Genomic DNA, 26,058 nt, shown 5'->3' with positions numbered 1-26,058 from the left:
AAGACAAATAGCTGTCAAACCTCTTTTAGAAAATCTCCAGTAATGGATTAATTATCTGCAGTAATTAAACCTTAAAATCTGCCCTGTTAGGGTGATAGTTTCTGTTTAAATAAATTATTTTATTTATTGGATCCTTGAATAAGTTAGTGAAGTGAGTTAGTGAAGAACTAATACATTTATTGTAGGATAAATGTTATAGTCTAGTGATTCTCAACCTGTGGTCCGCAGATCCACAAGGGGTCTGCTTGAAAAAATGTTATGATTTAAATCTTGAGTTACGTTTTGAGGGTCCGTAGCTATGGTCCATGGCCACAAAAGGTATTTAAAGAGACCCATAGTGAAGAAAAGGTTGAGAAGCACTGTTATATATAGAAATTTAATAAATGTGAGGTGTTATATATTTAACATAAAGTGTTTTAATTTTATTTTCAATGAAAGAAGCCGATAGGAGGCATCCCAATTTCGTGCTAGCTTCAATAGTCTTATAACATTTCTTAAATCTGCTACTTTCAAGGTGTGTCAAACTACGGTGCCCATCTCCCACACCCAACTGTGGCTGGGAATAACCCAAATGTGAGGTCCTTGATGCCCTCTGACCTTGTTTTTCTTGCAGATGTTTCATTACCCAACTAGGTAACGTAATCAGTGCTAGAAAGGAGTGGGATTTACTCTTATTTTTATATACAAATGGCTGGCCCTGACAATGTTGGTGGAAATGGTTTTAGTAGTTCCTTAATTAGGTTGTTGTTTGCTGTTCCTTGATTGGAGTTCAGCTCTGAACTACAAATATACCCTTTTATCAGTATAACCCAAATGTATTTATTTCTTTGATATATATATTCCTCACCTTTTTTTTAAGGAGTTCTAAGCAACAAACATAGCTTTCTTCTGATTTTTTTTCAAACAACAACCCTGTAGGGTAGATTGAGCTGAGGTAAACCTGATTGGCCCAATGATATTTGGAACTTGGGAAGATTTCTTTCTTTAAAAAAAAAGACAGTCTTGTACTCCCAACAACAACCCTGAGAGGTAGGATAGACTTAGGACAGAATATGCCTGGCCCAGACTCCCCAGGGAACTTCAGTAATTATGGAAGACCTTGAAACTGGGTCTCCTTGCTCCAATTCAGATCCTTCCCCATTACACAACCCTGGCTCTCCAACAATAAATTACTCAAAGCCTTCAAGAGAGGAAATGTGTCACCTCCCAAATGTTGAATTGTCCCACTGGGTGTGATAAACAGAAAAAGTATTGGGATAAAAAGAACAACAAATGTAGGAGAAGGAGAGGCAGAGCCTGGGGATGGAGTCAAGAGAGGAATCAGTCTGGAGTCCTTAAGTTCCCACAAGCGATCAAAGTCCAACCTTGAATTCAACCAAAAAATCTCTAAGACCACCCCAGGCCAAGCCACAACATTACAGGCAGTCCTAGAATTACGACCACAATTGAGCCCAACATTTCTGTTGTTAAGGGAGACATTTGTTAAGTGGGTTTTGCCCCATTTTCCGACCTTTCTTGCCACAGTTGTTAAGTGAATCACTGCTGTTGATAAGTTAGTAACATGGTTGTTAAACAAATCTGTCTTCCCCATTGACTTTGTTTATGAAAAGGTCACAAATATGGGTCAGTTGCCAAGCATTTAAATTTTGATCACGTGATTATGGGGATGCTGCAACGGTCCTAAGTGTGAAAAATGGTCAGTTACTTTTTTCAGTGCTGTTGTAACTTTGAATGGTCACTAAATGAACTATACAGAGCTACCTGTATAAAACGAGAGCAAACTTTACTCTCTGACTAGCGGTGACGATGTTACCCAGGTTGGGTAATGAAAGAACCAAGATCAGACAGCACTAAGGACTCCTAAACCCATAATCCACTCACTCGCCTCAAAAGCTGGTGGGAGCGGATCCTCAGCCATTGATGCTGCAGCCCCGCGAGGCCGCCAGGGGGCGCTGGGCCTCCGGATGGGCCTCGGCGGCGGCCATGGGCGAAGCGGAGAGCTCGGCCGGGGTGGCGGAGGTGAAGCCCCCTTGCCCTGGCCTGGGCTTTGGGCCTGCTCCGGCGGCGATGGAGCCCGGGCCTCAAGCGTCGTCGGAGGACGCGGCGGCTGCAGCGGCCGCTATCGCTTCGGCCGCGATGGCAGCCACGTCGGCGGGTCCGCCGCCGCCGCCTCCGCCGCCGCTGCTGCTGCCGTTGCCGGTGGTGTGGAGCCCCGAAGTGGAGGTATGCCTCTTCCACGCCATGCTGGGCCACAAGCCAGTCGGTGAGTGCTAGGCGGGGCGGGGGAGGGGGAGTGGAGAAGCAGGCTGCAAGGCGAGCCTCGGCCTCGAGTAGTGGCTCCAGCCGAGGCGGGCGCGAGGAGGCGGGCGGGATCCTTAACGGTAGCGCGGGGTCTGGGCCTTCCACTTTCGGCCCGGGACTTTCTTTCCAAACCGGCCTATTTTCGCTGGATTGCAGTTATTGTCTGGCCGGAGGCAGAAGATTTTCTAACTTTTCAGGCTTTAGTAGTGAAAGGGGTCATTTGGACTGAAAATGCATCTTTTTTTGTTTTCTTCCAGAGCAAATTGCAGGGCAGCCAGCTGCCTTTGACTTTAAGTAGCTGAGCTGGCCTTGGTTATTACTGGTTATTATTGGATGGGAGACCACCAGGAGAGCCCAGATTCAATGGACTGGAATGAGGGAATGATCTGTGTTCTTGTTTAGAGCTCATTTTAGAGGACTCCTGAAATATTTAGTTCCACTGGAGGAAGCTTCTGGCTTTGCTTCTTTCTTGGATTGAATTGAGAAGAAAGTGTATTGGATGTTGGAGCCCTCATTTTATGAATGTGGAATTTAAATCCAGACCAGCTCCCCCAGAAATTCACAAACCCCAAATTAGTGCTAAGATCTTGCAGGCAGAAGCAGATTGTATTTGTATTGTTTGTGTAGTTGCTGTATATTCCATCGTGATTGTATGTTGGCCTTTACAAGAGAGTAAGCTTTGGCTAAGAAGACCTTGGAATCTAAATTATTTGTGTATGATTTTTTTTCCATCAGGTTTTGCTTTCCTTGATTGCAGCCTGGAGGGTTTGTTTTTGTTTTCCATGTTAACTTGACATAAGGAGTGTGATCTGTTACTTTATGCATACCTTCACAGAGACAAAAATGGCTGATTTGTTAACTCTCATTTGCCCCACAAACCCATTTATGCTTGGTGGATAAAGCATGTCATTTTTGCAAAAATTTCCCTTTCTCTTATCAAAAGCACTTCTTATTTCCTTCAATCAAATCAGCTGATAATCTATATGGCAAGTTGTATTCTTGATCCACTGTGGAGTTTTTAAACTAGGCATCTTGGGAAAGAGATTTGTATTGCAGTATTTATAAAGTAGTTTGTGGCCTCAGCAGGAACTCTGTTTGGACATGAAAATTAAACAGGAACAATTATGGATAATAACTAAATTAGAGACTTCCAGGGAATGCTAAAAAAAATTAAACGTCTGTATAACATCCAAAGAGAATCATGGATGTGCCCATTAAATCAGTGTTTCTGAACTTTGGAAACTTTCAGGTTTGTGCTGAATTCCCAGAATTCCTCATTCTAGGTAGGGAATTCTGGGAGTTGAAATCCATGCATCTTTAAAGTTGTCAAGGTTGAGAAATACTGCATAAACCACCAGGAGTTAAGTGTGACACAAAAGAGGCTTTCTTTTTGTGTTAATTAATTAATGTAGTATTTACTACTCTCTATCATTCTAACTCTTTATTTCTCTTTCAGGTGTGAATCGCCATTTTCATATGATCTGTATCCGAGATAAATTTAGTCAGAATATTGGGAGGCAAATTTCTTCCAAAATTATCTGGGACCACTTGAGCACAATGTATGACATGCAGGCACTGGTAAGCATTGACAGGTGAAAAACAGAGATCTCTGCTGAATTACAGCAATGAGGGCTGGTCATAGAACACCTGCTCTGCAACCCAGGTCAGGTGTAGAAATGATGATAGTTTGTTCTTTCAGAGGGAAACCATTGCTATGTGGTCCTTTCCATCCCCCATGCTCTATTGTGCATCAGAGCTGCAGTTGTGGGCAGACAAAAAGATTCCACGTGAGCTATTTTTTAGTCTTTGGGAACTCCTGACTTTGAGGCTGATAACAGTACCAAAGAAATTCTGTTGGGTCCAGAGCACTCTCTTGGAAATACGGGCTAAATCAGCAATCTTGCACCTTTTGGGCTCAGTGTGTCAAAAATTCAGAAAATGCCAAACTTGAACTCTGTTGACATATCAGCCCATCTAACAAAAGAGTTAATTTATTTTTTAAAAATTACAGTGCAATCGTGTGTGGTGCCATGTATTATGTAAATAAATGTCAAATAATTATAAACATGAAAGACAAGTGAAACCCATTTGTGGAACCAGACAAAAGCACACCCCATTTTTGTACAGCCTCCAAAAATCAGGGTGTTGGGGAACACTGGTGTGTCACCCAAAACATTGTGTCACCTTTGACATGCATGTCATAGATTCGCCATCACTGTGCTAGATGTTAGATTTGGGTATAAGAACCAGTGCAGTTCAGGGGTTGCACTATAAGTGGGGGAGACCCAAATTCTAGTCCTCCCTTTGGCATGCAAGCAGACTGGATCACTTGGGGCTAGTCACTAGATTGGGAAATCAAAAGAAAACCCTGTCTGTCCACCCACACTGGACAAACTGGGTAGATTATGGCCCCAACATTCAATAAAGCAGTGCTTCTCAACATTTGTGTGATGGCGACCCACATCCCACAAACGTTCTGCGCATGCGCGGCGCCCCCCATGCGCGACGCCCCCCATGCGCGACGCCCCCCACGCACGGCGCGCGTGCGCGGCTGCGACCCATGCGCATGCACGGCGGCGACCCATGCGCGGCGCACATGCATGGCGCCGCCCCCCATGCGTGGCGCGCATGCGCGGCACCACGAGGAATGGCGGATCGCCACCTTTGGCGACCCCCGAAAAATGGTCGATCGACCCCAAATGGGGTCGCGACCCATAGGTTGAGAACCGCTGCAATAAAGAGACCTTCATCCTGCAGTGAATTTATTTGGGTTGATACAATATATATGATTATATGCTTTATATCGTGCACACATTTATCCTTTCATCTTGTCCTTGCTTTTTAAATAGCTGTCCTGTAATCCCATATTAGGCCTGCAGAAAGCTCTGTATGTACTGAAATATTGTGATCAGAGAAAAAGCTTGGAAATTGAGAAGAGATCACAAGATCTAAAATTCATCTGAGAAGGCAATGGTGGTTTAGGTCTAGTTAATGTTTTTCTTATGCACATGCCATGTATCTGTAGCACCCATTTGGGGATTGTATAATATGTGGGAAAGATACACAAATTGCAGTTTTATTGTATATTTTCATTTTTAAAGGAAATTTTATTTGTTGATCTTCAGTATCATAGGCAACGGTGATACCACACAGAGTAATTTTGTACAGCATGATTGTAACACACAGTACAGTCATACAATAAAAAACAAAGACATAAGAGAATGAAGTAATATAAATGCAAAATCAAACATCAACACATACAAGTTTTAAAAACAAACTACTGAGAAGTGTTGATCTTATATGCTAAACGAGTTTAGAGCTCAGAAAGAAAACACACACACACACACACAAAGAAGGACTAGAAACAAAGCAGGAGCTATTTCTAAATATTATGCCAGGATTGCAAAATCGTATTTTGTATATGTTTATTTTGAAAAAAAAATCTAAAGGTTGGCATAATCAGTTTATTTAAAGATTTCTTGTTTTGTTTTTTAGCACGAGTCGGAGATTCTTCCTTTCCCCAATTCGGAAAAAAACTTCATCCTCCCTGATGAAATTTTTCAAGAAGTAAAAGAAGGTGAGATATTTGGATGTACGGTATATTTCTTACAAACAAGGATCTTACTGTCATGGTTCCAACTGATGAAGCCAACAAAGTAAGCACAGCTGAGACAGTCCAATCTCTAATGCAAAACTTTATTGAGTACATCACTTTGGCACAGACGAGAGGAAAGCTAGCTCTAACTTATTTGGCGCCAAACTCAGCATATAAAAGTACAGAACCCCCCCCCCTTTCACTAATAGTGCAGGTTACATTGTCCAGTTAAGCTTCAGACAGATGTTACGAGAGAAAGTCTTCAGTTCTTTGTAAACAACTAATAATAATAATAATAATAATAACAATAACAATAATATAATAAAAAGAACTGGAAAAAATTACAAAACTCTGCGATTATGGATGAAACATGTAACAGTGGTACCCATTGTCATCGGGGCATTGGGAACTATGTCCAAAAACTTTGCAAAATACATCAAGAAACTGCAGCTTCCTGCAATAACTCCAGCAATGTTACAAAAAACTGTGCTACTCAGAACATCTTATATTTTAAGGAGGTACCTGGTTGACACCTAGGATGCTGGCAGCAACCCGTGTCAACCATCAGCGCCAGCCAATTCGAAAGTTTAGTTGACTGAGGTTCATGTTTAATGAATAAAAGAATAATGATGATGATGATGATGTTGGAAGGGACCTTGGAAGCCATCTAGTCCAACCACCTGCTGAAGCAGGAAACCTTATACCATTTCAGACAAATGGCTGTCCAGTCTCTTCTTAAAAACTTCCAGTGTTGGAGCATTCACCGCTTCTGGAGGCAGGTTGTTCCACACATTAATTGTTCTGAACAACTGGTTAATTGTTCTCACTGTCAGGAAGTTTCTCCTTAGTTCCAGGTTGCTTCTCTCCTTGATTAGTTTCCATCGGTTGCTTCTTGTCCTGCCTTCAGGCGCTTTGGAAAATAGCTTGACTCCCTCTTTGGGGCAGCCCCTGAGATATTGGAACTAGTGACCTTGATTCTCACAGCCTGCTCGGAACTTGAAATCCACATTCCATTCCTTTCCCCTCTCCCCTGAGTTTGTAAGCAAGCTAAGAAGTAATAATGGCCGAAATAGCATGAGCATTCTTCTCACCTTGACACTATGCAAAGTTTGCGTAGAATTGCAGCCTAAGCCATTACACTGGAAGATACGTTTTCAAATGACCAAAATTCAGCATCAGGTAGTCCTCAGTTTGCATCCATAATTTTCAAAGCAAGCTGTGGCGTCTTTTTGAAGGCGTTCTGAAGACAGCGCAGGTGTATGGAAATGCCGCAGCTTGTTTTCTGCCGTCGTCCAAACTGGCATCCCTTTTTGAAGGCTTTCCAATGATAGCACAGGTAAAGCTTCCAGACCAAAATGGAGTGGCTTTGTAAACCTGCTCTATTTTCAACAAGTTTGGGGAAATTCGTAAACCTGAGCTGTCTTCGGAGCCTTCCAGATGTATCGACTTCAACTGCCAGAATTTTTTGCAGTGACCATGGTGTGGTTAAGGAAGGCTGCTGAATTTTGTCCTTGAAAAAAGAGCACAGCTCATGCCTTGAAGGGAGAGAGAAAATTTCCATCTAGGACGGGTAGGCAACCTTGGCTCTTTTAGGACTCGTGGACTTCGACTCCCAGAATTCCTGAGCCAGCATGGCTCAGCTTGGAAACCTGTCCTTTTCCTCTCAGCATGGCTGGCTCAGGAATTCTGGGAGTTGAAGTCCACGAGTCCTAAAAGAGCCAAGGTTGCCTACCCCTGATCTAGGAGGATGCTATTCATCTTTGGAGGAAAGGGAGCAATTAAAGTAAATCCGATGTTCCTTTCAATGTTTTCTGGATAGAAAAGGTACAGGTAGTCGCGACTTACATTCATTTTGTGGCCGTTCAGAGTTACAACAGCACTGAAAAAGTGACTTGCGAACATTTTTCACACAACTCTTGCAGCGTCCCCAGGGTCACGTGATCAAAATTCAGACACATGGCAACTGACTCATGTTTATGACGGTCGCACCATCCCCGGGTCATGTGATCCCCTTTTGCGACCTTCTGACGAGCAAAGTCAATGGGGAAGCCAGATTCATTTTACAAGTGCATTAACTAACTTAACAGTTGCAGTGACTCACAATTAACAACTGTGGCAAGAAAGGCCGTAACATGGGTCAATGCTCACTTAACCAGTGTCTCACTTAGCAGCATAAATTTTGGGCTCAGATTGTGGTTGTAAGTTGAGGACTACCTGTACTTTGAAAGCTGTTGACGTATGGGAAGAGGAATGGGCAGCGAGCACGGAGACATCCCTTTGCAAAACTATAGTTAGATTTAGGTCAATGGTGGCGAACCTATGGCACGTGTGCCAGAGGCGGTACTACGAGCCCTCTCTGTTAGCACATGCGCCACCGGCACCAGCAGCAGGTCTATCAGGCCGCCACTGCCGCCCGGAGCAGGAGCCCTGCCTAGCACAAAGGAGGTGAAGCAGCCAACTAGCAAGCTCAAGTAGAGGTGGTAGAGCAGAGGTCACCAACCATTGTCGATTGGTGGACTGGAAGAAAAGGGAGGGGGAAGCATTTTACATGCATGCATGCGTGCACGGGGCCGCGAGCACACACATGCTGCAAATGGGGCGGAGCTAGTGCCTGCATGATACTCACTAGCCCTGCCCCCGTTCTTGCATGGTGCAGCGCCTTGTATCTGTACCCCACGGCACGGCCGTTTTTGCGCCTTGCAACACGGTGGCCCATTTTTGCGTCTTCGGTTTTTGAATGCCAGAGGCGGCACTCAGAGGTGCCTCCCTGCCCCCCCCCCATGAGGGCACCACAATGCTGATGCGGCCCTGGCACTTTGCGATAAATAAGTGGGTTTTGGGTTGTAGTTTGGGCAGTCGGTCTCTAAAAGGTTCACCATCACTGACTTAGGTCATGATGGCATCAGTTTTAGAGATGGAATAGGAATGTCCTCTTTTTTGCGCCAAACAAAAAAAGGGGTTTTAGGACAGCACCGGTTGAATGTAAACTGAAAAAATACATATGACTTTCTACCATTTTCTTTGTATAAGTTTTTTTTAATTCGTTTTTTTCCATACATACAATAGTAATTTTTCAACCAACATGCTGTCTTGAGTTTACATACTAATACATATTTAATTCCTAATCCTTTCTTCGTTCCTCCAGCCAATGGTAAAATAAATTCCAGGTCCGATAATAGTCCGTTTCTTTTTTTTCTTTCAGTCTCATAGTCCATCTCTCCATCTCTGCGCATTCTAGTATTTTTTTAATTGTTTCTTCATCTGATGGTATTCCTTCATTTTTCCAGTGTTGCGCAAATATAATTCTTGCCGCTGTTGTGACATGCAAAGTCAAGTATAAGCTTTGTTTATTAGTCTTTTCTGGCATTATGCCTAATAAAAAAAGTTCAGGTTTAAAATCAATATGTTCTCCTAACATCTGTTCTAGCCAGGCATGTATCTTTTTCCAATAATTCTTTATCACATGTCCACCAAACATGATAATACATGCCTGACTTACGTTTATATTTCCAACATCTATCTGACATATTTTTAAAACATTTTTGCTAATCTTGCTGGTGGCGAATGCCACCTACTGTATAAAACAATTTGTATTAGTTTTCTTTATAGAAAGTTGACATTGTCAGTTTATAGTTTCTTTCCCATAAATTTTGCCATTTTTCTAATTCTGTGTTATAACCAAAATTTTTCTACTTTCTGCCATTTTCTACAAGCCCTGAAATTATTGCTCATTTCTTGCTTCTTTGCTTTAGGGCAGTGGTTCTCAACCTGTGGGTCGCGACCCCATTTGGGGTCAAATGACCATTTCACGGGGGTCGCCCAACAATGCAGTCCGCCATTTTTTTCCCCTTTTCCTTAGCTGTGCTACTCCCTTTTATTCTATTGGCTTTTGAAAGCCAATAGAATAGACTCTCTTGAATAGAGTCTAATTCTATTGGCTTTCAAAAGCCAATAGGAATTGTCCAGGCTGTCTCTGCCCTGCTGAGCCCGCCAAAAGTCCCATTCTGCAAACGGTGCTGCACCAGTTGAGTAGTTCTCGACTTACAACCGATTGAGTAGTCCTCGACTTATGACCGGTTGGGGGTCGCAGCATTAAAAAGGTTGAGAACCACTGCTTTAGGGGCTATGGATTGTTTTGTTTTGTTTTGTTTTCTCCAGCCCATGCTTCAAAAAAAAAATCTAGTTTCAAATGATTTGAAGGGCTTTTGGTGATAGCAGGAACTGGAGATGAAAATAATCTTTTTGCCCCAAACACACTTGGGAGACCTTCTCAAGGTCATCTGAAGGAAGACATTAAAATTCCCTGCTTTCCCACTGATCTGCTTCTCATTTTTTGCACAGGTAAAGTGATGATAGAAGACGATGTGAAGGAAGAAATAAAGGAAGAGATGGAAGGGCACTCAGCTGCTGAAGAAGGTATTTTGCTAGATGAAAGACACCTCTTCTATAAGACAGGATTTTGGCCCTTGTTAGTCCTCACATGTGCATGTCATGAAAAAAAATGTTTCAGAAGGCAGAGTGTCTACAAAGGATTGGGGTTGAAAGAGATCGTGCATTGTTAAGAGGTGAGAAAACTGGCCTGTTGCAATTCTTTTCAACTGTGGCAACCTTAAGATACGTGAACTTCAAGCCCCAGAAGTCCCCAAAACTATAACTCTATCCCTATTCATGAGATCTCAATATATATTCAAAATTCTGACGGTCGGGCTCTTTCTGTGGCCAAATTTCAAGTGTTTGGCAACAGCCGTTTGCTGTGTCCCCCAGTCATGTGACCACGTTTTTATGCCAGTTCTGCCAAAAACAAGCATTCCCAGTTTTTAGAAAAACACCCCCGTAGCAAGTCATTGGCTTGCTGAACAGCCATGGTGATTTGCTTAACGACTGCCACAAAAATAGTAAAACTGGCTCAGTCACACGACCAAACAACTCATTACAACATACGACCATGACGGACAGGTTACATTACAGTCGTATCGCGAGGACTACCTGTAGTTAACTAGATACAAAAAGAAGAATCGGACAAATTGTGGATAGAATGGCCACGTTTTATAGATTATAATAATAGTAATAATAATAATAAAGTTGGAAGAGACCTTGGAGGTCATCTAGTCCAACCCCCTGCTCAGGCAGAAAACCCTATACCATTTCGGACAAATGGTTGCCCAATCTCTTCTTAAAAACCTTTAGTGATGGAGTTCCCATAACTTCTAGAGGCAAGTTGTTCCACTGGTTAATTGTTCTCACTGTCAGGAAGTTTCTCCTTAGTTCTAGGTTGCTTCTCTCCTTGATTAGTTTCCATCCGTTGCTTCTTGTCCTGCCTTCAGGCGCTTTGGAGGATGGCTTGACTCCCTCTTCTTTGGGGCAGCCCCTGAGATACTGGAACACGGCTATCGTGTTCCCCCTCGTCCTTCTCTTCGTTAAACTAGGCGTTATGTTAAAGTATATTTCTTAACAAAAGCTACAATCGCATATGGAAAGAAGTGCGTGCAAATCCATTGCAGCCTGGAATTGGAGATGTCGTTCAAATCGTGGTCTGATCATTTTGTTTCAGTTTATGCTTCTCTGGGGAACCTGACAAAAGCCACTGAAAAACCCAGCAGTAAAGAGAAGGAACGAAGCTCCTCTGAGCCCGGATGCAAAGAAGGAGGAGATAAGAGAAAGCGGAACAGAGTCACAGAGAAGGTCTTAAATGCAAACAGCAATCCCTCCAGCCCCAGCGCAGCAAAAAGGCGCAGGACCTAAAGGATGGCAAAACAATCCTGCAGTGTACCCTGAAGTCTGAGCAGGGAAAAAAATGGTAGGTCCTAGTTAGCCCATCAGTGTTGAATGCGGGAGACAAAGTGGGGGAAACTGGTCATCGCCCCTCTAAAGGGAAGCAAATGGTAACTTTGTCCCCCAAATTTTAGGAAGAGAGGGAGGCTTTACAGCAAATGCACAAGTCCGACATTTCTTTTTGCTATCAGATGCAAACTACATACTTAGTATCACACCTGGATCTGTGGGAACCAAGGAGCATCAGTTTTTTTATTTACATTTTTAGAGACTTCCGTGTTTTGGACTGGAGCTACTCATTTTGGTGACTGCAGCACAATTCTACATAGCCAGAATCGGAACTTGCCAAAAAACAATGGAGTTTATATATCCTGGGATTAGTCAGGTGTATTGCCTGGTAGCAGAAGAGAGTACGCTGTATAGTTGTATGTATATATATATAGATATATGTGGGGATTTTTTTTATTCATTATTTAATTTACTGATTGTTTTAAAGAAGAAGTATTTTTTTGCAGAAATTCTTAAACAGAGGTTCGGGTAATTTTGCTATTTAAACTATTTTGGAAGTAGGTTTATGTTTTTACTTGAAAATGTGCTGAGTTTATACGCACAGGTGTTAAAAGTCGAACTCTCTTAGTGTTTCTCTATGATCCGATAGTAAAATTTTCTTGCCTGAATTGGGAGGGATTTAGAAAACATCTTTTGTAAGAAAAACAGTATCAGAACAGTTACAGTAAGATTCAACATTCTGTTTGAATAAATTTCTGCTGTTCGATAAAATGAGTTCTAGTCCATTTCGTTTTTCATTCCAACCCTTTTCATTTTACACCCTACATTAAGTTAGTATCAAAGTTCCGACTAATGGACCCAAACAAATCAGAACTCCGAGGCTTGAAGTTTCCTCAAAGAACATGGTTTTAGATACATAATATCGGAACGGTCAAAAGTGAAACCAACTCTAAATTTTGCCCCCTATCCCAGGGAATGGCAACCTTGGCTCTTTTATGACTCGTGGACTTCAACTCCCAGAATTCCTGAGCCGCCATGGCTCAGCTTGGAAACCTCTCCCTTTCCCCTCAGCATGGCTGGCTCAAGAATTCTGGGAGTTGAAGTCCACGAGTCATAAAAGAGCCAAGGTTGCCTGCCCCTGCCCTAGGAATTCAATGTAGCTAAGTGTTACACTTCCCTCCCCCTACTACGCTAATGAACACGCAACCCAATGAGGGCAATTGGCGGGCTCCGTGACACTTCTCCTTCCCCCCTTCCAGCAGCTGTGGGAATGACCTCGGTTCCCACGGGATCACTCTGTATTTAAGCTAGCAATCCTTTCGGTTTCTTCCACCCACCCAACCTGTGTGGCACCTGAGAACGACAAAGATGGCTTCAGCCAGGTTCGTTTCAGAACTTGACAGTTGGACTCCTTCAGGCGTTCTTTCAATAACACAGCGAGGGAGACCTACAGCCATGCACGTACACCTCCAACCTGTGTGGCTTCAGCCAGGTTCGTTTCAGAAGTTGAGAGTTAGGTTTATTTCACCGAGTTCTAAGAATAGCTCAGTTATTGATCAGCTTTTAATTCTTGCAAGCAGCCAGTGATTTTCTCCAGCCTCTTGTTGATTTCTCATCAATGCGATACAGGCCTGGTTCTCGGCCTATGACTGTAATTGAACCTGAAATGCAGACACGTGTCAGTGGGGAAGGGTGCCTGTCGGAACTTTGGAACTAGGTTATAAGTCCCTTTTTCTAGGGAGATTGTAATTTCAAACATTCGCTAAGCAAGCAGTCATAAGTAGAGGACTAGTTGTGTTCTTAGCCCAGTGGTTCTCAACCTGTGGGTCGGGACCCCATTTGGGGTCGAACGACCATTTCATGGGAGTTGCCAAACAAGGCTGTCCGCCATTTTCCCCCCTTTTCTTTGGCCACGCCCCTGGCACCCGGTGATGTATAAGTGGTTGGGGGTCACCACAACATGGGGAACTGTATTATGGGGTCGCGGCATTAGAAAGGTTGAGAACTACTGTCTTAGCCGATTGTATCATTTCTTTTAAGTGGTGGATGGCGGTTTAGAAATGGACTAATTACATAATTCATAAAACATTGTGGCCTTTGAATCTGAGGAACCACACACATTTGCATCCACGGGGCCAAAACACCTAACTGGGTCAGGTGACATGTATCACCAGAAATCAAAAAACCCCATGCCTTAACCTTTGCACATCCAATATCAGGAAACAAATATAAAGTTTGACTTTTGGTAACATGGCATGTGTCTGTCAGGCACAAGAAATCAGGAGCCAGGACAGAGTTCAAAAGTACAATGAATTTATTCCATGCTACCTACAGTATATGTAAGAATCTGATCTATCAACATTCAAGGCAAATTGGTACTAGATAAGAGTTAACAGATTTTTTGGGGAGGGGGGGCAGGACTTAGATCCCTGATGGTGGCGTAGAGAATCCAAACTGATGATGCATTTGACTCCGCCTTTGGGATCAGCCTGGTAACCCCCTACAATTATCCTCAATTCTTGCTCATCATCCACAGCTTTTTATTAGCTGTGCTAACTCAATGCACCTGGCTTTCGTTATAAAGTAAATTGATTTTTATAAATTTGCACCATACACCCAAGCACGAACTAACTAAAGAAACTTAAGATTACACAGAACGTTACAGCACAAATACCTGAAGAGAACTAATGTAGAGTTAACATAATCAACCTTTAGGTTAATAACAATGCAATCATTAAGTGTACTTAATTACATGCTCTTTTATTTTTTTATTATCAAATTTATTAGCCTCCCATCTTGCAGTTCAAAGGGACTCACATTATCACAGTGCAGTTAATTAAGTGTAATAAAATTAATTGGCTACATGTATTGAAGCTGGAGCTTTTCTTGATTCTGGCTCTTTTTGAGTTGTACTAAAGCCCTGTTTACGTATGTGCAGCCTTATTATTCTAGAAAAAACAACAACACAACATATCTCTTATCACCTTTACCAGGATCAACTAAAAACAGCAAAATTGCACAGGTAATCTTCAACCTGAAACCTTCATTTAGTGACTGAACTTAAAATGGCACTGAAAAAAGTGACTTTATGACTGTTTTTCATACTTAACAATCACTGTAGCATCTCTGTGGCCCCATGATCAAAATTTGGACGCTTGGCAACTGGCTCATATTTGTGATGGTTCCCGTGTCTCGGGGTCTTGTAAGATCACCTTTTGCGATCTGATCAGCAAAGTCAATGTGTGTAAACCAGATTCACTGACTTAAAACAAATGCAGTGATTCACTTAACTATCTTGGCAAGAAAGGCCGTGAAACGGGGGCAAAACCCCCTTAACCGTTTCACTTAGCAACATAAAGGTGCTCAATTGTGGTCCTGTCCAGGACTCCTTGTAAGCCTTTTGGGTCTATTTAAAACAACAATAGCCGAAAATAAAACATGCTCAGCCTTATTATCCAAATCTTACTGTGGGAATGGCATCAGAAACTCAGAAAAATAGACAAATGTTTTGCAAAATAGAAACCTTTCATATGTACACTTACCAAGCGGGATTGAAACCCTAAAGAGCTATTAAATGTATAGAGCAGGGGTAGGCAACCTTGGCCCTTTTATGACTCGTAGACTTCAACTCCCAGAATTCCTGAGCCAGCCATGCTGAGGGAAAAGGAAGAGGTTTCCAAGCTGAGCCATGCTGGCTCAGGAATTCTGGGAGTAGAAGTCTACGAGTCATAAAAGAGCCAAGGTCGCCTATCCCTGGTATAGAGTTTTTTTTTTAAACGTTGCAATATTCAGACTAGTTTTTTTGCTATAAAATCAAGTACACGCAGTCCTCAACCTTCGACCACAATTGAGCCCCAAATTTCTGTTGCTAAATGAGAAATCTGTTGTTAAGTGAGTTTTGCTCCATTTTATGACCTTGCTTAAGTGAATCACTGCAGTTATGTTAAGCGAATCTGGTTTCCCCATTGGCTTTGCTTGTCTGAGGATCACAAAAGGGGATCACATGACCTTGCGTTACCGCCAGCTTCATAAATATGAGCCGGTTGACTTTGATCATGTGACCATGAGGATGCTGCAACGGTCATAAGTGTGAAAACCCACCTAAGTCACTTTTTTCAGTGCCGTTGCAATTTGAACCGTCCTTAAACCAACTATTGTTCAGGACTACCTGTACTTTGTGCCATTTTCTTATTCTTCAACTCGGAAAGGATACAGATATACCTATAATTGCAATCTCCTCACATATCTGTGGGTAAATCTATTTTTTAAACACAACTGGGATTTTTTTTCCCCCATCTGAAAATGTGCTTTCGTGTCGCCCATTCATTCCTACTTCCTGGTATCGCGTCACGTCTGTTATTTGACTCTTAAAAGCCTGCACCGTCAGCACAATCCAGTAGAAATCCTTCCTGTTGTAATAATTACCGAAATAAATCGACTTAATGTAATGTTGGGTAAACAACACCCTTAGGACAAACCGGCCACACAGGCAGAGTTGGCGCCACTCGTTACAACGAAAGATGATGCATTCATTCGCCAATCAGGATGTCGTGGGAATACAATATTGCGTGTTAAGGGTGGTTCGGCGAAGGGTTAACAAGGAACGAGACACGCCCCGGCGGAGGGGGGGGCGGTGGTCTCTGTCAATCAACGCCTGGAGAGGGAAACCGAGCAGATTAACCAGTGGCGCCCCCCCCCCTCCGTGCTTCAGCATTCCATTCTAGAACGTAGAGGATTTCCCAACGTTCGGAAGGAACGCGGGCCAGCCAATGAGCGTGCAGCCCAAGCCGGGCTGCGGTCAGGGTTGGAGGCCGGCTCTTGCGCTGCCCCCTCCTCCTCCTCCTCGCTTTCCACCCACGTGCCTTTCACTTTGATCTCGCCGTCGCCTTCTTGCTTGCTTGCTTTTTTTTTTTTCCCGCGTCTCTTTCGCTTTCCTTTCTTCCGTGCCGGTCGAGAGGGCTGTCCCCTGCGCAGCCATGGCGGCTCGGGTGAGAGCGGGGAAGGAGAAGGATCAAGCCAGCGAAGGGGAGGAGGAGGAGGAGGAAGAGGAAGAAGACGGAGGTCTTTGGGAGTACGATTCCACTTGGGAAGATGAAGAGGAGGGAAAGGAGGAAGAGGAGGAGGAGGAAGGGAAGCGGGAGAAGAAGACCCGGGAACCGGCTTCTCGAGCCGCTCACCTGGAAGAATCCAAAGCCGGAGAGAAACACAGCTGGTGGCCGACCAACCCGAAGTGGGCCTCCGCTACCCAGGTGAGAGATTTCCAGGGAACAAAGAAGAGCAGGAGGCAGTCGTAGTTACGAGGACTTTCAGGGGGCTGTGTGTTGCGCCTGTTCCTAAATTGGGGGCCTCAGCCATCGGGCATTCAATCCCTAGTCGGTTCTAGGTTGGACTACTGTAATGCGCTAGACGTAGGGCTGCCCTTGAAGAGTAGCTGGATGTTTCAGCTAGGGCAGAATACACCGACTGGGGACGGTTCGGTATACAGGTAGTTCTCGACTTACGACAGTTCCTTTATAGCAGTGGTTCTCAACCTGTGGGTCGGGACCCCATTTGGGGTCAAACGACCATTTCATGGGGGTCACCAAACCATGCTGTCCGCCATTTTTTTCCCTTTTCCCTAGCTGTCCTACTCCCTCTTATTGGTGGCCACACCCACTTGGGGGTCACCACAACATAGGGAACTGTATTATGGGGTCACAGCATTAGAAAGGTTGAGAACCACTGCTTTATAGTGACCGTTCGAAGTTAACAGCAACACTAAAAAAAGTGACTTTGGACCGTTTTTTCACACTTAGGACCGTTGCAGCGTCCCCATGATCCTGCGATTAAAATTCAGGTACTTGGCAACTGACTCATATTTATGACTGTTGCAGTGACCCCGGGGTCACGTGATCACCTTTGGCGGCCTTCTGACCAGCAAAGTCAGTGGGGGAAGCCAAATTCACCTAACAGCCATGTTATTCTTAACAACTACAGTGATTCACTTAATAGCTATGGCAAGAAAAGTCATAAAATGGGGCAAACTTACTTAACAACCATCTCACTTAACAACATAAATTTGGGGCTCAATCGTCACAAGTTGAGAACTACCTCTACTCCCAGATTCCTAATTTGCGCTTGGGTCCAATTCAAGGTGCTGGTTTTAAACCTTTGAAGCATCTGCCTGTCCGTTACAACAATAAGTGAGTCACTTCAACAACTGGCAAAAAGGCCATAAAATGGGGGGAAACTCAACAAATGTCTTGCTTAGCAATGCAAATTTGGGGCTCAGCCCTGGTCATAAGCTGAGGACTCTCTGTACAGCATTTCTCACCACATTTAGGGACAATTCAAAACAATTGTAACAGTCCTTTAAGAGTAGTTGACACTCAAAAAACAAATAAATAAAAATTCGGCAGATAAGATTTTTTTTTCCCCTTTCTGTTTCAGACAGTCTTGTCCCTTTTCATGCAAATTCTAAGATTAGGGAAGAAAAATCCAGATTGTTTACTCTAGTTTAACAATAGTAGTAGTAGTAGTAGTAAAGTTGGAAGGGACCTGGAGGTCATCTAATCCAACCCCCTGCTCAGGCAGGAAACCCTATACCATTTTGGAAAAATGGCTGTCCAGTCTCTTAAAAACTTCCAGTGTTGGAGCATTCACCGCTTCTGAAGGAAGGTTGTTCCACTGATTAATTGTTCTCACTGTCAGGAAGTTTCTCCTTAGTTCTAGGTTGCTTCAGGCGCTTTGGAGAATAGCTTGACTCCCTCTTCTTTGTGGCAGCCCCTGAGATATTGGAACACTGCTATCATGTCCCCCCTCGTCCTTCTCTTCATTAAACTAGACAGACTCAATTCCAGCAGCCTTTCCTTATATGCTTTAGCCTCCAGTCCCCTAATCATCTTTGTTGCTCTTCTCTGCACTCTTTCTAGAGTCTCAACATCTTTTTTTACATCGCGGTGACAAAAACTGGATGCGGTATTCCAAGTGTGGCCTCACCAAGGCATTGTAAAGTGGTATTAACACTTCACATGATCTTGATTCTAGGGAAATGGAAAGTGAAACTTGCAAGAAAAATCTAGCAAGGAGAAATAGAAATGTTTATATTTAGTTCTGCTGAATGAGTGAAGAAACGAAACCAAATAAGCTCCCTGTACAATTTAGGAGTCAGAAGCTGTCATCTGAACCAGCTTGGTCTCTTAGAAATGACATCATTTTCCCACAATCAGGGACTAAAAATAAATGAAATAAAAGTCAATGGGTCCTGGCTAAAAAGGTTTGAAATGCTATTGCGTAAGAGCTAAATGGAGAAAAAAAAATATCACAGATTTTTCGCCTCCCTCGGATGCTGTTCCTACACTTATATTTTTTAAAAAGTGTTTTTCCTTCAGAAGTGGCGAAGGCCTTTCGGCAGGAGGAGTTAAAAAAATGGAAGGTGGGGAAAATTATCTTCTGGGGCGGGTGAGGGGATGGCTCTTAATCAGTCCTGCTGGCTGTTGGAACGCTCCTTTCCATATTCAGAAGCCAAAGGTGAGCTAAACCAGAAAGAATACACGGTCGTGGGAATACAGAAAGTCCTTGAAGTTGGGACCAGGACTTCCATTGCTAAGCAGGGTGGTTGTTAAGAGAGTTACGACCAATTTAAAAAAAAAATTGCCACCGATATTAAACAACTTGCTGTGGTTGTTAACTGAATCATATCTTAACTTGGGTTTGGCCAGTCTAAAGAAAAGAAGAAATAGAGGAGACATGATAGCAGTATTCTAGTATCTGAGGGGCTGACACGAAGAAGAGGAGGTCCAATTATTCTCCAAAGCACCAGAGGGCAGGACAAGAAACAATGGTTTGGAAACTGATCAAAAAGAGAAGCAACCTGGAATTAAGGAGAAACTTCCTGACAGTGAGGACAATCAACCAGTGGAAGAGCTTTCCCCCAGAAATCGTGGGTGCTCCATCAATGGAGGTTTTTAAGAAAAGGCTAGACAGTCACCTGTCCGAGATGGTATAGGTCAGGGGTAGGCAACCTTGGCTCTTTTATGACTCATGGACTTCAACTCCCAGAATTCCTGAGCCAGTTAAGCTGGCTCAGGAATTCTGGGAGTTGAAGTCCATGAGTCATAAAAGAGCCAAGGTTGCCTATCCCTGGTATAGGTTCTCCTGCTTGAGCAGGGGGCTGGACTAGAAGACTTCCAAGGTCCCTTCCAGCTCTATTTCTATTCTTAAAGTGAATCCAGTTTCCCTCATTGACTTTGCTTGTCGGAAGCCAGCTGGGAAAGTCATAAATGGTGATCATGTGATCCCAGGATTCTGCAACTGTCGTAAATACAGGTAGTCCTCGACATAGCAACAGTTCATTTAGTGTCCATTCAAAGTTACAGCGGCACTGAAAAAAGTGACTTATGACTGTTTTTCACACTTGGGAGCGTCGCAAGATCCCCATGGTCACATGATCAAAATTAAGAGGCTTGGCAACTGGCTCATACATATGACGGTCGCAGTGTTCCAGGGTATCACCTGATCCCCTTTTGTGACCTTCTGGCAAGCAAAGTCAATGGGGGAGCCCGGTTCACTTAATAACCGTGTTGCTGACTTAACAGCTGCAGTGATTCGCTTAAGAACTGTGCCAGGAAAGGTTGCAAAATGGGACAAAACTCACTTAACCAATGTCTCGCTTAGCCACAAAAATTTGGGGCTCGATTGTGGTCGTAAGTCGAGAATACCTGTACAGGTGGATTTGCTAAGTGTCTCAATTTTGGTCACGTAACCCTGAGGATGCTGCAACGGTCGTAAGCGTAAGGACTGGTTGTAAGTCGCTTTTTTCCAGTGCTGTCCTAACAGCGAACAGTTGCTAAATGGACTGTTGTAAGTCAAGGACTATTTGTATAACCTCTTTGCAGCCTTGGCCAACAAATGAACTTTTTTAGAGCACATACATGATGGATAGTGAGCTAAATGAAGCCTATGATAAAATATTTAGACTAATGACATATATACTGGTTTTTGAATGCACAGTGCGCGTATACGCAACACTGGGCTAAGGTGAACTAAAACAACAATGTGCCAAAGACCAGGAAATTAAAAAAAATCACACTGTGACCGAATAATAATAATAAAGTCAGAAGGGACTTTGGAGGTCATCTAGTCCAACCCCCTGCTCAGGCAGGAAACCCTATACCAGTGGTTCTCAACCTGTGGGTCAGGACCCCATTTGGGGTCGAATGACCATTTCATGGGGGTAGCCAAACAAGGCTGTCCACCACTTTTTCCCCCTTTTCTTTGGCCACGCCCCTGGCACCCAGTGATGTATAAGTGGTTGGGGGTCACCACAACATGGGGAACTGTATTATGGGGTCGCGGCATTAGAAAGGTTGAGAACCACTGCCCTATACCATTTCAGACAAATGGCTGTCCAGTCTCTTCTTAAAGACTTCCAGTGTTGGAGCATTCACCGCTTCTGGAGGCAGGTTGTTCCACTGGTTAATTGTTCTAATTGTCAGTTTCTCCTTAGTTCTAGGTTGCTTCTCTCCTTGATTATTTTCCACCCATTGCTTCTTGTTCTGCCTTCAGGCGCTTTGGACAATAGCTTGACTCCTTCTTCTTTGTGGCAGCCCCTGAGATATTGGAACTCTGCTATCATGTCCCCCCCTCGTCCTTCTCTTCATTAAACTAGACAACTAAACTAGAATAAAAGTAACAAGAATTATGGTGAGACCTAGACAAAGTCAACTATTACCAAACCATCCCCAAAACAATTTCAAGTCCTCCCTGCATTGTTTTCTAAACTTGAAACTATATTCTGTGCAAAGATTGATGAAAAGCAGCTGGCTGGAATCTAATGCTTTTGCAAGGCAATGCATACGACCTTAGGCTGAATATCCATCCTATCGTTCATTAAGTCCATTATCCATCATGAATGCTAAAAGAGGTCATTGGTTGGTCGTGCGTGCAAAGAGGTCATATTTTGATCATACATGGATTCTTTCTGGATACGGAGCTTCACCCTTGGTTTCTGAATATCCAAAGTATTTCTCCCGCAACCAAGCATGTAAGAATATGTGATATATGTAGAGCAGTGTTTTTCAACCTTAGCCATTTGAAGATGTGTGGACATCAACTCCCAGAATTCCCCAGCCAGCATGAAGTCCACACATCTTCAAATGGCTGAAAAACAATGTTGTGGAGCATAAGATACATTCGGCAGACCACAAGGTCATAAGTTGCTATGTGTGCATTGTTCAGTGTCTCTTCACCCAGGCTAGTCTGGAAATCTGGCATGGACCAAAAGTGTTGGGATTGAACTGCCCAGTCCACACGGCTCAACCAATCTCACTGACATTCTGCGCCGATCTGAGTGTGCAAAAGTGTGTGTGCATGCTTTTATGCACACCTGAATAGGGAGACTTAAGAGTCTGATTTATCGCTGAAGTGAAGTCTAAATCTGTTTCCTTGCGCAACAATTCCAAAGGGTGCCACCTGATCGGTAGGTGAGTGGGGGGGGGGGGGGCTAAGTCACATTCTACACCAGGGGTCTCCAAACTTGACAACTTTAAGACTTGTGGACTTCAACTCCCAGAATTACCCACCCAGCATGGCTGGCTGAGGAATTCTGGGAGTTGAAGACCAAAAGTCTTAAAGATGCCAAGTTAGAGACCCCTGTTCTACACAAAAGTATTATATAATAATAATAATAATAATAATAATAATAATAATAATAATAATAATAATAATAAAGTTGGAAGGGACCTTGGAGGTCATCTAGTCCAACCCCCTGCTCGGGCAGGAAACCCTACACCATTTCGGACAAATGGCTGTCCAGTCTCTTCTTAAAAACTTCCAGTGTTGGAGCATTTACTGCTTCTGGAGGCAGCTGTTCCACTGATTAATTGTTCTCACTGTCAGGAAGTTTCTCCTTAGTTCTAGGTTGCTTCTCTCCTTGATTAGTTTCCACCCGTTGCTTCTTGTCCTGCCTTCAGGTGCTTTGGAAAATAGCTTAATTCCCTCTTCTTTATGGCAGCCCCTGAGATATTGGAATACTGCTATCATGTCCCCCCTTGTCCTTCTCTTCGTTAAACTAGACATACCCAATTCTAGCAACCGTTCCTTATATGTTTTAGCCTCCAGTCCCCTAATCATCTTTGTTGCTTTTCTCTGTACTCTTTCTAGAGTCTCAACATCTATTGATTTAAATGTTCCTCAGTTCCAATGATTCTGGGTATTTTACAAAAATATAATAGCTAGATAGTGAGGAGAACCCGTGGCCTAGAGGTTAATACAGCTGCCTAACGTGCAAGCGGCCCGGGTTCGAATTTCAGAAGGGTATGGCTAGCTGATGAAAGCTAAATAGCTCGAAATAGCTATGCTAATCTCCCTTTAATTTTTTGTCTGCAAAAATCTCAATTTAACACAGAAATAGTTTATCGCAGTAGCGACTTTAGCCTGTAAAAAGCTCCTAGATTGGGGCTGAAAGGCAATAGTAATAGCAGAAGTCCCATATTTGGGTAGACCAGGTGCTCTCTATTAGACCGGTTTCACCGGAAAACACTTTAGATAGATAGGTAGGATAGATAGATAGATAGATAGATAGATAGATAGATAGATAGATAGATAGATAGATAGATAGATAGATAGATAGATAGATAGATAATAGAAGTGGTCAGTCTCTTTAAATGATCTGAGATACAAGGTAGATTTTGAGTATTCTAAACCGGAATACCGAGAGTCTGTCCAATTGAGTGGTTTCTGTGTCAATAAAATTAGAAAGGAAGTAATATTTTCACTATATTCAACTTCTAGAGGTGATTGCAGAATGTCACTAATCAAAGGAAATTATAATCAATTATATTTTCTTGTTTGGAAGATGGCTTATTTAAGATTTAGAACTTACAAATAGATTTCTTTTATTGTCTTTTTTTTTTTAATTAGAGCATAAGTAGGCGTAACTGGAACGCAGCCAGAGATATGCAGAAATATAGGCGGCATTACCCGGTAAGATTTCCTGTGCATTATGGTTACATTGATTGAGTTTCCATCGAGAGGGGCGTAATAGAAATTTGGGTTGGAATGCCTGTTCATTTTTGTTGTTGTTTTGAGCTGATTTTCCCCTGCTTACTGATCATACACCACCCTGAAATGCAATTATTCAAGTTGGGGATCCATAAATATTTACAAAAAAAAAAAAAAAAAGCTTGTGTTTGCTTTTTCTGATATAACTTGAATATCAGAATAGAGAGGCTCCTTGTATTGGGACCGGTGAAGCTACTCTGGCTGCATAGAAGTTTTTAAGAATGGGACAGCAAAGATTTATGGGTGGAAATAGCCCTTAAGAACTCCTGGTACTGGGTTTAATTGTGAATGGATTAATAATACCCCTGTTTGCTGACCATCTCCCTTCCATCTCTCTCTCTCTCTCTATCTCTATCTCTATCTTCCAGGGATTAACAGAAATTGAGGTCAGTGAGGAAGAAATGTGGAACCTGAGCTTTTACAAAAATGAGATTAATTTTTTGCCCCGTGGTAAGGCTTTTGAAACTGCTTGGTTTTCCAAGGGGAAAGGGTGAGGATCATAATTGGGTTTCCCTGTGGGCCTTTGACATGGCAATACATTGCATTTACTTAAAGGCTTTCCTTGTTTGCTTCCCTCCTTCCTTCCTTCCTTCCTTCCTTCCTTCCTTCTCTTTTTCCCTCTGTTCCTTCCTTCCTTTCCTCCCTCCCTCTCCCCATCCTTTCTTGCTTCCCTCCTTTCCTTCCTTCCTTCCCTTTTTTCCCTCTGTTTCTTCCTTTCCTCCCTCCCTCTCCCCTTCCTTCCTTCCCTTTTTTCCCTCTGTTCCTTCCTTTCCTCCCTCCCTCTCCCCATCCTTTCTTGCTTGCTTCCCTCCTTTCCTTCCTTCCTTCTCTTTTTCCTTCTGTTCTTTCCTCCCTCCCGCTCCCCTTCCTTTCTTGTTTCCCTCCTTTCCTTCCTTCCTTCCTTCCTTCCCTTTTTTCCCTCTGTTCCTTCCTTTCCTCCCTCCCTCTCCCCATCCTTTCTTGCTTGCCTCACTCCTTTCCTCCCTCTCTTCTTGACTTGCCACAGTTTGTACAGTGACTGTTTGAAGTTACAACCAGCGGCTGAGAAAGTGATTTATGACTGTTTTCATACTTAACAACCATTGCAGCATCCCTCTGGTCATGTGATCAAAATTTGGACACTGGGCAACTGGCATGGACTTAGGACCTTCCAACAGGCAAAGACAATGGGGAAGCCACTGAACAGCCGTGTTACTCACTTAATAACCGCCGTGATTCACTTAACAACTATAGCAAGAAAGGTTGTAAAATGGGGCAAAACTCACTTATCGACTGTCTCACTTAGCAAAATCCATGTCGGTCTAAATTTTGGTTGTAAGTCAAGGACCACTTGACCCAGAGATAGAATGAAGAGCAGCATGTTCTCTCCTCCTTTCATAGCTGCAGACACAGCTGTGAATAATTTGCTTTCTGTAACTGGAAACCAAACGAGTAGAAATAATTGCACCCCACAATGTTCGCTCTGGGATGTTTGTAGTTCAAGTGAGCTTTGCAAAAAAATGTGGTGTTGTTTTTTTTTTAAGTCTTATTTGGCAGCAATAGAAAATAATTGCAGTAAGCCAAATTCCCAGGCTAAATGTGCCCTAATTAGGAGGAAGCATTGAACTTTTAAGGGGGAGATGATGCTTGGCAGGGCTTCTAGGGTAAATTGCATAACAAGACTTGTAAAAACCAACATCTCATTTGAATTTCTTTTATACAAGCGGTCCTCGACTTTTACAATCGCAACTCAGCTCTACATTTCTGTTGCTAAGCGAGTCCTTTGTTAAGTGAGTTTTGCCCCATTTGCTTGTCAGAAGGCCACACAAAGTGATGATATGACCCCGGGGCACTGCAACCATCCTAAATATAAGTCAAGTGTCTTAATTTTGATCACGTGACCATGGGGATGCTGCAACCGTTGTACAGTAGTGGCCAAAAGTGTGGAAACCTTTTGGGAAAAGTGTATTTTTGAGGTTTGATGGCTAATAACACCCCTTTTTTTTGGAGTAGTACCATAAAATTATGTATCAATGGAAAGATAATTTAATCAAGAATGTAATGCAACAAAGTTTGTTCAATTATCTGTACTATATTCTATGAAAAGTTATAGCCAAATAACCAGAAAAAGGAAGCACAACTTGCTTCGGTTGATATCAGGTAGCTTTCCTTCATCCGATTGTAACCAATGAGCATGAGTGTTTAGAGAGCCAATCAGGTGTCATCTTGTTTTAATAATAATAATTTGGCCATGAGCCAATCAGATCACAGCAGGATTCAGTGATTGATGTCCTGTATTGAAGTTGAGAGGAGGACATGTGTCAGTGTTTGTGTGATGGCTATCAAGTTGGTTGGGGGGT

General features: G+C 43.0%; 2 protein-coding genes across 6 annotated transcripts in view; both read left to right on the top strand.

Moving 5' to 3' along the window:
* Window positions 1-1,921: 1,921 nt before the first annotated feature.
* On the top strand, window positions 1,922-12,448 carry LOC120314764 (MRG domain binding protein). 3 transcript variants are annotated; one of them, XR_005558524.1, is made up of 6 exons: window positions 1,933-2,263; window positions 3,758-3,879; window positions 5,797-5,878; window positions 10,238-10,312; window positions 11,448-11,693; window positions 11,937-12,448. XR_005558524.1 is itself a non-coding variant. In XM_039358195.1 (5 exons), the coding sequence occupies exons 1-5, from the start codon at window positions 1,965-1,967 to the stop codon at window positions 11,636-11,638; spliced, it is 729 nt and encodes a 242-aa protein (XP_039214129.1). In that variant the 5' UTR covers window positions 1,922-1,964; the 3' UTR covers window positions 11,639-12,448. The 3 variants fall into 3 exon arrangements, 2 of the variants coding, with proteins under 2 accessions (XP_039214129.1, XP_039214128.1); XM_039358195.1 differs by having other exon boundaries at window positions 1,922-2,223; window positions 11,448-12,448; XM_039358194.1 differs by having other exon boundaries at window positions 1,934-2,263; window positions 11,448-12,448.
* A 3,894-nt stretch (window positions 12,449-16,342) lies between these two features.
* The window catches only part of COL9A3 (collagen type IX alpha 3 chain), a 90,333-nt gene continuing 80,617 nt past the window's right edge, over window positions 16,343-26,058 (top strand). The window contains exons 1-3 of one of the 3 annotated variants that reach the window (XM_039358183.1): window positions 16,343-16,926; window positions 23,579-23,641; window positions 24,088-24,169. In XM_039358183.1, coding sequence (XP_039214117.1) covers window positions 16,654-16,926; window positions 23,579-23,641; window positions 24,088-24,169 — 418 coding nt within the window. In that variant the 5' untranslated portion in view covers window positions 16,343-16,653. The remainder of the gene's footprint in view (window positions 16,927-23,578; window positions 23,642-24,087; window positions 24,170-26,058) is intronic. The other 2 variants (XM_039358185.1, XM_039358184.1) reach the window with 2 other exon arrangements.

This window comes from Crotalus tigris, unplaced genomic scaffold, assembly GCF_016545835.1.
Source record: "Crotalus tigris isolate CLP2741 ecotype Arizona unplaced genomic scaffold, ASM1654583v1 scf7180000019004.2909048, whole genome shotgun sequence".
In the NCBI taxonomy this organism is placed as follows: domain Eukaryota; kingdom Metazoa; phylum Chordata; class Lepidosauria; order Squamata; family Viperidae; genus Crotalus; species Crotalus tigris.
This window is presented reverse-complemented; position numbering and strand designations above follow the sequence as displayed.

Coding starts and splice junctions, on each gene's coding strand:
- LOC120314764 (XM_039358194.1), top strand. CDS start 1,984: ATGGGCGAAGCGGAGAGCTCGGCCGGGGTGGCGGAGGTGAAGCCCCCT. Junction 2,264..3,757: donor GCTGGGCCACAAGCCAGTCG/GTGAGTGCTAGG, acceptor TTTCTCTTTCAG/GTGTGAATCGCCATTTTCAT. Junction 10,313..11,447: donor GCACTCAGCTGCTGAAGAAG/GTATTTTGCTAG, acceptor ATTTTGTTTCAG/TTTATGCTTCTCTGGGGAAC.